Source organism: Cololabis saira, chromosome 9 (genome assembly GCF_033807715.1).
Source record: "Cololabis saira isolate AMF1-May2022 chromosome 9, fColSai1.1, whole genome shotgun sequence".
Taxonomy (NCBI): domain Eukaryota; kingdom Metazoa; phylum Chordata; class Actinopteri; order Beloniformes; family Belonidae; genus Cololabis; species Cololabis saira.
Genome location: NC_084595.1, coordinates 16,486,647 through 16,498,933, shown reverse-complemented (window position 1 = coordinate 16,498,933; position 12,287 = coordinate 16,486,647). Strand labels below are relative to the sequence as shown.

General features: G+C 43.7%; 1 protein-coding gene across 2 annotated transcripts in view; it reads left to right on the top strand.

Moving 5' to 3' along the window:
- The first annotated feature begins 10,314 nt into the window (after nucleotides 1-10,314).
- The window catches only part of kremen1 (kringle containing transmembrane protein 1), a 79,817-nt gene continuing 77,844 nt past the window's right edge, over nucleotides 10,315-12,287 (top strand). For both annotated transcript variants that reach the window (XM_061730560.1, XM_061730558.1), the window contains exon 1: nucleotides 10,315-10,659. In XM_061730560.1, coding sequence (XP_061586544.1) covers nucleotides 10,581-10,659 — 79 coding nt within the window. In that variant the 5' untranslated portion in view covers nucleotides 10,315-10,580. The remainder of the gene's footprint in view (nucleotides 10,660-12,287) is intronic.

Here is a 12,287-nt window from a genome sequence, read left to right as displayed (position 1 = left end):
TGCGGCTCGAGCGGTAAACAGAACTCCTGGCCTCTTGGCTGCAGCCGCCAACCTCCCGCCCCACTCGTCCCTCACATGTGGAGAGGGCTCCAACACGCTTAAGCTCCTCCACTTTAGGCAACCCCTCACCCCACATCTGGACACCATCTCCCAGCGGAGAACCCTGCTCCTCCCCGCTCCGGTACAAGCTGGAGATCTAGATGTCCCTCTACTTACCGGCTGATCAGGGGTCAGCTGTGTCAAATCTTAAATCCACTCCTCCAGAGGTCCTCTCCAGAGGATGAATGCAGTTAAATGACAAAAACGCAGGTGAATGTTAATGAAAAAGAAGAAAAAATGCTTCATAATTGAATATTTATTTTTCTTTTTTCTTTTCTTTTTTTGACCATTTTAACTTTGACATGCAAAACTGAGAAGACAGCTCGCTGTCATGTCGCAGTATAATTCAGGAAATGCAGTTATCTCTCCAGTAAACGTCACTGTAATACACTGTCATCCCGATAAAATCCTGCTTTCGGTCATTCTTAGTTTCTCGCTGTAGTGCAAGTGGAGCTTTTCCCCTCTGGTACCTCAAGGCCAAACACGTTTGTTTCTCAAAAGGGCAAATGTCACGCTAGATTAGTTCCCCAGTTTTGGCTAAATAAATGTTGGCCATTCTTCTTTTTCTCCCGCAATGGTGAGGTCATTCTCAGCTCTCTATTTTTAGGTGAAGTAGTTGCTTCTTGCCAGGACTCCTGCCCGCTGTTAGGGCTGTTGGCCACACGAGGGCACTGTTTGGCACTAAAGACCCCCTGCTGGTCTGAACCGCTGCAGGAAGGAGCACCTGCTTTACCTGGCGACGCGGGGACGAGCTTCAGCAGAGACACGTGGATGCAAAGTTACTCAGGTAGAGAAGGGAATTGATTAATCTTCTCTTATAACCCATAAATTACTTACTCGTCAAAGCAGCTGAATATTCTTTTATCCTCTCAAGAGGATATGAATTCTTTTTAGCTTTCTGATCCTTGTATGTTTTATGTTTGTTTGTTTCTTGTTTTGATGATTTTTATTTTTTTTGTAAAGTTACTTGTCGTTGTATGTATTTTCTTTCATATGAAACTGAATTTATTTTTCTGCTGCCATCTTGACCAGGACTCCCTGGCAGAAGAGATATTGTATCTCAATGGGACTTTGGGATAAATAAAATATAAATAAATAAAATAAAGAGGATATCTCTATTTTTTCCTCACCTCATCCATATTTTAAATGTCGGGCAACAGGTCTGTTCACACTCTTGTCATCTTTGTCACGCTGTAGCTTTTTGAACAATCAATTTTTTGGTTGCTTTATTTGCCCTAACTGGTATTTTGTACATGGTGCATCGCAGGTTTATCAGACAAAACATGACTCCACTATACATGCCTTAATATATTAGTTGAAATATATAAATATTTCCAATTAATCATAGTGCAATGCAGTCTGATAATGTATTTTTTTTATTTAATCTTTATTTAAAGGGTCCTATCAGGCTTCTCCACCTTTTCTGCCTAATCTATTATGGTATATGTAGCTCTCTTCAGGCAACACAGACACAGGTCGTTCTTTATAAACAGGCGTTTATTGCTGGGGCTTCTTCATCCACCTCCTCCTCATCCCTCATCACGCCCTCATGCGTCCCTCGTGCGCAAACCAAAGCTAAAACACCAGTCACGTGCAGCGCAGCAGCGCAGCGAGCGAGTGGTCAAGCGAGAGAGAGAGAGAGCAGCACATCGCAGCGTGACTGAGAACAAACAGGTGCGCCCAATCGCTCCCAATTGTAACAAATAACATATATTTACTATATTATTAACTTCAATTTTAACTTTAAATCAAATACATTGTTTATCCCTTTAGCACATTAAATTATGAAATCAACCATAAATAAATTATGTACCATGAAAATAAAATACTTTGCAAAGGCACTTACACTCCCACCAAATCACTCATTAACTTGGAATGTGGGATTTTAAACCAAGATCTTAAAGGGAATCAATAAATGAAAGTAAACAAAAGTCTGAATGAATGTGACTTTATGTATGCAACTTAGTTAGCCTCAAGTAAAGTAACTACTTTGTGAATAGGCCTTTCTAGGTGACCTGACCTAGGTCGTGGTTTTCCCTTATCTGGTGTAGTGTCACTGACTTGTAGCTTCAGCTTTCGCACCCGACCGTCTGCACTAGGGTGGGCTTCTACAACCCTAGCAAGCTTCCACTCGTTTCTTGGTGCGCTATCATCTTGTAGGATCACAATGTCACCCACTTGTGAATTTCGAGTTGATTTTTGCCATTTCTGTCGTTGTTGGAGGTTCAGCAGGTATTCCCTCTTCCATCTCTGCCAAAATTCATCGGATAAGAACTGTACTCTTCTCCACCTCTTACGCAGATAGAGGTCTTCTTTACAGAACTGTCCAGGAGGCGGCAGAATGATCGATGATTTCATGGTTAGTATATGGTTAGGAGTGAGAGGCTCTGGACCGATAGGATCATGAAGATGTTCAACACTTAGTGGTCTGCTGTTGATTATGGCCATTGTCTCATAAAGAAATGTCCTCAGAGATGTTGTGTCAAGTCTGCTTGCAGATTTGTCAAGCATGGCAGTTAAAATGCTTCGGATTGTTCTGATTTGGCGTTCCCAAACTCCGCCCATGTGACTCGCTGATGGGACATTTGTCACAAACTCACAACCGAATGATCGTTGACGTTCTTGATCCATTCCTTTGAGCAACTCTGAAAGCTCTCTCCTAGCACCCATGAAATTTGTTCCCTGATCGCATCTTAGTTGGCGTACAGGTCCTCTGATGGCTACGAACGTTCGAAGCGCATTCATGAATGCATCTGTTGTCATGTCATCTAGTGTCTCAATATGTACTGCTCTGGAGCATAAGCAGGTGAACAGCAATCCATATCGCTTTAACTCCTTTCTTCCTTCTTTTACGCTAAAGGGGCCGAAGCAATCGAGACCGCAGTAAGTAAAAGGAGGGGAAGTTTCGGTTCTCTCTTCTGGAAGATCTGACATTTGTTGAACTTCTGTACTTCTCCTGTATCTCCTGCATTTTACACACTTGTAAATATGTGAGGAGACCACATTTCCACATCCTAAGATCCATATCCCATTTGCACGCAACTCATTCATGGTCATGCCTCTTCCTTGGTGGTGTACACGCTCATGATGATGTTTGACAAGGAGGGCTGATACATGCGATCTTTTCGGAAGTATTGCAGGATGTTTTACGTCATGATGTAAGGCTGATTGAGATAGGCGTCCGCCCACCCTGAGTACACTGTTCTCGTCCAAGAAGGCGTTCAACTGGTGTAACTTGTTGCGCTTGTTCAGGGTGTCCTTTTTTTGCTTAATTTTCTGAATGTCTTCAGTGAAGGCTTCTTCTTGCACCAACTTCATGATGAAGATTTCTGATTCTCCTCTTTCTTCGAGGCTAGTTGTTTCATTTGTCCTCGGCTGAAGTTTCTTAAATTCTCTAACAAATCTCTTGAGTCTCGCGACAGCTCTCACGATTCTGGACCAATCAGAAAATTTGGTGAAGCGGTTCACCATTGAACTCACTTCTTTCGCCTTGACTGTGTGAACATGAGCCTTGCGAAGCTCGGGGTCAGTTGTATCTACTTCTCCCACCATTCGCTCTTCACATGGGAGGTTCTCTTGCCAAAGGAAGTTGGGTCCTTTCAGCCAGTTAGACTCTCTCAGCTGAACTGCACTCAGCCCTCTTGAAGCATGGTCAGCCGGGTTGTTTTCGGAGCTTACATGTCGCCATTGTTTAGGGCTTGTGCTAGACCTTATGCGCTGAATCCGGTTGGCTACGAATGTGTGAAACCTCTTGGCATCATTGTTAACATAGCCAATGACCACCTTTGAGTCAGTCCAATAGTACTCTTGAAGGTTTAGAATCTCGAGCTCCCTTTTGACAACATCACCATTGCGGACTGAGGTCACGGCTGATGACAGTTCGAGTCTCGGGATGGTCGTTAATTTGGTAGGTGCTACTCTTGCTTTCCCAACGACAAGGGAACAAGTGACCTTTCCTGTTTCACTTATTGCTCGAAGATATGAGCATGCACCGTATCCATTGAAGCTTGCATCGGAAAAGTTATGCAACTCGTATCGCGTTACCTCCCCAAAGCTTGATGGAAGGTAGCTTCTTGGTATCTTCAGGGCTGCTAAGTGAGGTAAATCATGAAGCCATGACTCCCATTGTGGCAGAATGTGCTCAGGGAGGGCTTCGTCCCAGCTTACTTTGTCTCGACATAGTGCCTGAAGGATCTGCTTACCAACTAGTATGAAGGGGGCCACAAACCCTAGCGGATCGTAGACTGAGGCGACGGTGGAGAGAACCCCTCTTCTTGTCAGTGGATTTTCCTTAACTATGACCCTGAATTGGAATTCATCTGCTTCGACGCACCACTGAACTCCAAGTGCTCGTTCGATGTGGAGTTCTCCTAGAGCCATGTCTAGATCTTTGGTTTGTGCACGCTCTTCAGTTGGTATTACAGCGCTAACTTCTTTGTCATTGGACACAAACTTATGCAACCGAAGATTTCCTGTTCTGCACAAGGCTCTTGCCTCTTCCACCAGATGTATGGCTTCTGCAGGCGTCTTTACACTTATCAAGCCATCATCAACGTAGAAACTCCTCTTGATAAACTTGATGGACTCTTCGCTGAACCTTCCATGACCCTGCGATGCTAGATGCTTGAGCCCAAAGTTGGAGCAGCCGGGGGATGAAGCTGCCCCAAACAGATGCACCTTCATCCTGTAGATCGAGGGTTTGGAGTTCAGATCACCCTTGTCCCACCAGAGGAACCTTAGGTAGTCTTGGTGTTCCTTTGCAACATGAAACTGGTGGAACATCCTTTCTACATCACACATTATGGCTATTGGACCCTTTCTGAATCGACATAGCACTCCAACTAATGTGTTAGTGAGATCTGGTCCGGTTAAGAGATGATCATTTAGTGAGGTTTCTTGGAAGCGTGCCGAACAATCAAAAACCACACGGATCTTCCCAGGCTTGTGGGGATGGTAAACTCCGTGGTGTGGAATATACCATGCTGGTTGGTTATCAAGTTCAGGCTGTGGAACCTTCTCGGCATCTCCTCGGCTTATGATGTCATTCATGAAATTGACGTAGTCTTTAGAATACTGCTCATTTCTCCTAAGTCGACGCTCTAATGAGATGAGCCTGTGAACTGCACATGCTTTATTGTCTGGGAGATTAGGTTCGTCTGTCTTGAAAGGAAGTGGGAGTTCATAGTGGCCATCTTCTTTCTGTCTTATCCCCTTTTTCACTTTGGACAAGAAGAGAAGATCTTCTTGAGAAACTGGATTATCATCTGCAATGTGATCAGTGAAATCAGATTCAAGAGCCTTAATTGCATCTGATGGACTGAGTTCCCTGACTTCAGTTCTACACACAAAGTGTACCTCTCTCTTAAGTTCAGCTGATGGTTGCATGGCAGGTGTTACTTGGCGTACTATGATTCTGTGACTGGTTCCTATTGCATCAATGAAGGCGCTGGCTGGATTCGAGCAGCCAACAATGCTCCAGCCAAGATCAGTTCTCTGTGCATAGGGATCATTTTCTTCACCTTGCAGGACTTCTTTTGGAAGAAGGGCTTGTTGACAGTTATAACCAATCAGCAGACCTACTTCACAATCCACTAGTGGTGGAATCTTGTCAACTAATTGTTCCAGATGAGGCCATTTCAGAGCTGATTCTTTAGTTGGAATGTGCAACCTGTTTGCCGGAATGAACTCTCTTGTGAAAGTTGATGGTAATTGAATCCTTTTTTCTGAATTGTATCCTCTCACTTCGAGGTTTGTCAACTTCTGACAGGGTATGACTGTTGACCTTGCAGACATTGTGGACAGCCGCAAACTGACATTCTCTTTGTTTGTGTTGAGGTCTTGGGCCACTTCATCTAAGATGAATGTTGTGTCGCTCTGTGAGTCTAAGAGCGCATAGACAAGGATTTCTTGATGTGGCTGCCTTGTGGAGGAGACCCAGACTGGAATGATTGATGATGTCTCTGTACTAGAGTCGTCTTGTGTGACTGTGTTGGTAATTGCTGTAGCAGCTATTTCTTTTGCGTCTTCTCTCTTTGGAGGTGTTGACCTTTGACCTTCGAACTTGTCATCATGTAAACATGTTGGGTGTCTCCTCTGACACCTTTCACATGTGCTCTTATTATCACATTTTCTTGAGTGATGGCCAGTCTTCAAACATCCAAAGCAAAGCTTCTCTAGTTGCACAAACTTAACACGGTCTTGAACTGTCTTTTCACCAAACTTCCTGCACTTGGCGAGGACGTGTCCTGCTCCTTTGCAAAAGATGCATGATGGGATGTCACTTTGTGTTGTGTTTGTGGACAATGTCTTTGCTTGAATGGTCTGGCTTCGTGGATGCTTTGGTTTCTCATTTTCCATACTCTTGAGCGCTTGTATGGAGGTTATGGGGTCGCAAGCAAGATCTGCTTCCTTTGATAGGAAGTTTGCGAGCACTTTGAATGGTGGATACTGAGCATTCTCTTGTCTAGCTTCCATTGCTTTACGGTTCCAACTGGATACCAGCCAATCTGGCAATTTCAGCAGAATTTTTTGACTCTCACTGCAGTCATTGAGAACTTCCAATGTCTTAATGTGGGGCATTGCAGCCTCACAGCTCTTGAGAAAGTCTGCAAATTCTCTTAGCTCGTAACCATCTCTAGAGCTTATCTTTGGCCATCCATGCAGCTTGTCTCTAAAGGCCTTCCCAATTATGAATGGGTCTCCAAAACGTTTTTCCAACAGCTGCCAGGCTGAGTCATATGCTGCTTCGGTGCCTAGCAGGAAAAATCCTTCAACAGCTTTCTTTGCAGCGCCGCCTAAGTACTTTCTTAGGTAGTACAGTTTTTCATTCTTTGGAATGTTTTTCCTGTCGATTAATGTGTCAAAGGATAGTCGCCAGTCTTTGAATTTCAAAGGATCTCCCATGAATAATGCAGGCTCTGGTGTTGGTAGACGATTGGCACTTATGGCTTCTGCTAGCACGTTGACCAAATCAAAGCTGTTCTGGACTTGAGGCATGGGTGCTGAAGTTGGTGGAGCTTGAGGTGCGCGTTGCAGACTATGGGAACTATGATCATAGCTTGTAGCTGGCTGAGGTTGAGGAATGAATGGTGGACTTAAGGCGTTCAGAACTTGAGTCTCTCCTGTTGGTTCGAAATCATGCAACACATCAATCACTTCAGAGTTTCCTTCAGCTTGGTCATAGACCTTTACTCGAGCTTGTGCAGCGTTCAGCTTCTTAATTTCTTCTAGACGGTTAAGCTTTCTACGTTTGTCTTGTATTGCTTGTTGTCTAGCTAGGTTCTCAGTTTCAAGCCTTTGAATTTCTACTTCTTCTCTTTCTTGTTCGTCCAACACTGCCAAGACTTCCTGGGATGCGGCAGCTTCAGCCGCAGCCTCACTTCTTTTGACTGAGTGGATACTTGAATGGATAGAACCACATTTTGATCGATGAAGCACTGGTGGTCTTGATAAAGAACCTGTTGAGTCTAGGATCGATCCAACATCAGGCCAAGGTTCTTCTGCTTCACTTGTTGTATGCTCTTTAAGTTGCTTTTCTGCCTTTCGAATAATGAAATCAGAAAGCGATATGCATGTGTCAACTTTGCGCCGCAATTCTGTTTCAGGAGCTTGCAAACGACGTAACTCTTCATAAATGACCTTTACATCGGAACAGGTGCCTTTCATGTTCTTTATAAGCTCATTCAATTCCTCTCTGGAGGCTTCATCAGTCAATATTTCTCTGCCTAGTCTTGCATGATACCTCCACTTCTCATAGATGATTCTGTACCGACGTTGTACACTCCTCAGTCTTTCTTCTTGAAGTTCTACTCCCCTTTCTGTAAGTGTTCGGGTTCTTTCGCTTCTTCGTAACCTTTCCACTTCTGCAGATTCAGTGTCTGTAGCTTCAGGTTGAGTAGATGACTTAACTTTGGTACGGCAGGTCTCAGTGCTTGTGTCGGTCATCTTGAAATAACTTGAATGGTTGTAAAGTGTGTAAATATCAAGCTTGGATTGGATTTCTATTAGGCTATGTGTAGACGTGAGCTACATAAAGCCTAAATGTGAATAGCTGTGAAGGTTGTCAATACCTGTATGAATTCTTTGAACTGTATGAAGACTATGTGAGAAACCTGATTTTTACATACAGACCTCACTATTGTATGAAGGTAACTCAATTGGCATTTAAATCTATCTAGACTTTAAGTTAGCTTCAATTTCAAACAAAATAACTATCAGATTGGAACTGGCTTGAACACAAATATACAAGAATATGCACACAAATGCAGATTTTATCCAGAGGAAATATGCTTAAAGTGCATTAAATCACTTAACCTTCAAATAAGAAAACTTTTCACCTCAGTAAAGTTACCCTTTAAACATATCATAAATTGTCAGTTATTTTTCATAAAACACAGAACTTAACAAATCTTAATAATTTCAAATTCAAATAATGTCCTTATCCTTAACTTTTACCAAAACATGTTCACTTTTGACATGCAGCACCATGGATAGCAACACATTAGATTTATCCTCAAACATGTAGGCACAGTATGCAATTTTAATAGACTTGAGTCCTTATTTGCAATTTCCGAGTTATCCACTTTTCACACCACCTTAGCTTGATACTTGTGGTAGAGAACTTCTTGGTTTTAACTTGAAAGATTGCACTTTCACCGCAGTCTAATCATAGCTGCTATGCCTAGCACTGATTGATGGGCTTTGCTTATGTGATGCGTCGACTTTTCCTTCGTGTCGCGATGTTTCGGTCTGGTCTCTCCTACCCGTGTTGAGCAGTCGAGTTCTCACTGTAGCTCTCTTCAGGCAACACAGACACAGGTCGTTCTTTATAAACAGGCGTTTATTGCTGGGGCTTCTTCATCCACCTCCTCCTCATCCCTCATCACGCCCTCATGCGTCCCTCGTGCGCAAACCAAAGCTAAAACACCAGTCACGTGCAGCGCAGCAGCGCAGCGAGCGAGTGGTCAAGCGAGAGAGAGAGAGAGCAGCACATCGCAGCGTGACTGAGAACAAACAGGTGCGCCCAATCGCTCCCAATTGTAACAAATAACATATATTTACTATATTATTAACTTCAATTTTAACTTTAAATCAAATACATTGTTTATCCCTTTAGCACATTAAATTATGAAATCAACCATAAATAAATTATGTACCATGAAAATAAAATACTTTGCAAAGGCACTTACAGTATAACAATCAATTATCATGATCAGAGTCCCAGATACGGTCTGCTGAACCTACATTGGACGCACTTTGTAGCATTGTTGCTCTGTTTTCTGTAAAATAACCACTGCTCGAAGGTCCTGGGTGAGAAAAACACATCCGGGCGCCTTTGCGTGCGCGCAAAACCCGTTTTGGGGTGAAAACAACCCATCAACTTCAACTGGTGGTAGATTCATGTTAGCGTCTGCTAACATGAAGATGTTCAGTAAGACGACACCTGGGGTAAAAACAATGATATTTTGACGTCACACTGACCCACAACCGCCAGACGTGTACCTAATTGCGTCTCCGTGTGACGTCATTTCAATTAAGCATCATATATGACGAGACGACCGTGACTTTCAACATGAGACCCAGTTACTGCATTTTTTATTATACTTAAATGTGTTGTACAAAAAAGACTCGCCCCTGTGTAAAACCATTATTTGTACCAGGGTGTACATATTTTTATTTCTGCTGTAAAGTAATGGGGGAGGTCAATGTAGATGGACTCGCATTTGGATCCGTCCCCTAGTGGTCGGTCGAGGAACTATAACTAATCTCAGAGCTAAAGTTGGAGTGTCGGTGTCTGGACAACAGCAGTCCAGTCAAAAAACATCATTATATTATTGATTCTACTCCCATTTTATAAAATGTATTATAAACCATTTTATAACGTGCATTCATAATCATATCCATACATACTATGAATAAACCTGAAGGGAATAGCGATAGGCTGCGTTTGACCTCCTGGGTTACTTTCCTCATGTTATCCCCCTTTTGTTAAGTTTTATGGTAATAATAAAGTTACAACCAGGTTCTTGCTGCTGGAATTGGCTTTTCAAAGTTTTCCCCGTCTTTATGGACCTGCTGGTTGCGCCACAGAGCCTCAGCACCGACTCTCTCTCTCTCTCTCTCCTCCTCTCCTCCTCCTCCTCCGCCTCCAACTCCCCCTAGTTTCCCCTCAGCGCTGCAGGTTGAATCCATTGCCCCTATTTCCTGTCACATGGGTTGGAAATAGGATCCCTGCGTTGCACTATCTGGTCTCGTCTTTGTGGTGTCAGTGGTGTAGTCGCTGGAGGACCTGCCTTGAAGTTCGGGGACTTTTAACGCCGGCTCCAGAAGAGCGATTGTGCAGTAACGCAGTCAGCCAGTCATCTAAACAGTCAGTCAGTCAGCCCAGCAAGCCGCCGGTGTGCGCATCAGGCTGCACTTCACCTGAGCCAGAGCCAGAGCCAGAGTCAGAGCCAGAAACAGATCACACTTTTCCCAGCGCGATGGATCCCTGGACCGTCACCTCTGCGCTCCTGCTCGCTGGCTTTATTTCTTCGGCGGCTCTCAGTCATTTTGACACTGGTAAGTCAAACTTTCCCACTCGCTTTTCCTCGGGAGGAATTGCAAAAAAACAAACGTGATTGCTGCGGGGTCCTAAAAGTTACGCTTTGCATCCCGATCAAAAAAGTATGAAGCGCATAAATCTTTATGCGTAATGACATTTTCTTGTCGCAGCCTGCGGTCTCAATCGGCAACTTCATTCATAGTTTGCTCGCCCTTTTTCGGTCCAAATCCCAAACCCGGGGTTTGAAAGATCTCCGGAACAGAAAGAGGTGTTGAACTGCAAAACATCATTACGACATGGAAGGAAATGGTTTTGTTATTCACGCCTGCATGGAGACGTCTGGTCCGACGCGACGCGTCGCTACTCGGCACCTCGGCTGAGTCCTCAAGGTGTCCCGGAGTCCCCGGGACAAGATCATGACAGACATGGGTTCACGAGTGTTTGAAAAACGTGTGCAGATAATAAAGCATAGCTGTTATGTTGCGTTTTATTTGATACGTGCCTGGTTTTTTTGGTTTTTGACCCAAACCGGCGCCTTTTACGCATGAAAATCCCCCTGCTGCAGTCCTGTGTATACCTGTTCTGCTCCAACAGTCGTGAAACAGTCTGTTCACTTCTTGTATTTTTATTCCCAACGGCTCGAATCTGATATTTATCGTTTCCATCATAATATTATTATTACATGCGCCGCACTGTTGGCTATTGTTGCTTGAGCTGAAGCCTTCAGACATGCGCTCCCCCCGGAGTGAACCCGTCATCTCTTACATCTACCACCGAGCTCACATTCATACGCAGGGATGTGCTCGGGTTTGTGTGCACAAACTTCAAAGTGGCAGCCCGGGTCCCTTTTCAAAGCTCGTCCTCCCGGGGAGTATTTTGTTTTAATGTGAATATCTAATAATGATGACCACACAAACCAAGCTTCTCCCTGCTGTAATTTGTGCCGCGTTTCATGTCAGAGCAGCAAATCCTCATGCTTTCCTTTTTAATTTTTTTGTCTCTTAATTATACCCTTGGATCTCAAATTAGAGGGTCCACCATCTGGGCTAGTGCGTAAGTACTCCCATGTGTACCTATGTATTAACAAAGTATTTAAAGCAATGGTATTCCCCCTCATAACACTGGGGGAGAAAAAAGGGCCCAGTTCATGTTTAGTTTAAGTCAGCTGTGCCACATTTGCTGTACAGTAAAACAATAATTTAATGCGTGTACAAGAAGTCACTCTCCTGCTGCAAATGCAAGTAGTGACTCATGCTCTCCCCGCCGTATTCGGGTAGATACCAATGATATGTTTGGTCTGTGCCATTAAAAGTTCAAACTACATGTTAAACCCAGCGTTTAAAGGAAAAAATTACACTGTAAAACAGTCTGCGACACATCTACGACACGAGCAGCTCAGTGTCTGAACTGTTCAAAGCGTTTCCTCACAGCCACTGACCATTATCGGTTAATACCTGCAGGTATTGCAGAGTTAAATGGTAAAATACTGACAAATGTGCTAAATATGAGTGGATTTCCTGTGTAGAAGAATAATGCCAGACAAACTTTGCCCTTATCTTTGTGAATAATGAGATTTATAAGTGGTCTGGCATTTTCTGGGTTATTTTATTCACATTGGCAACACGTGAATGTCCAGGGAGGTTCT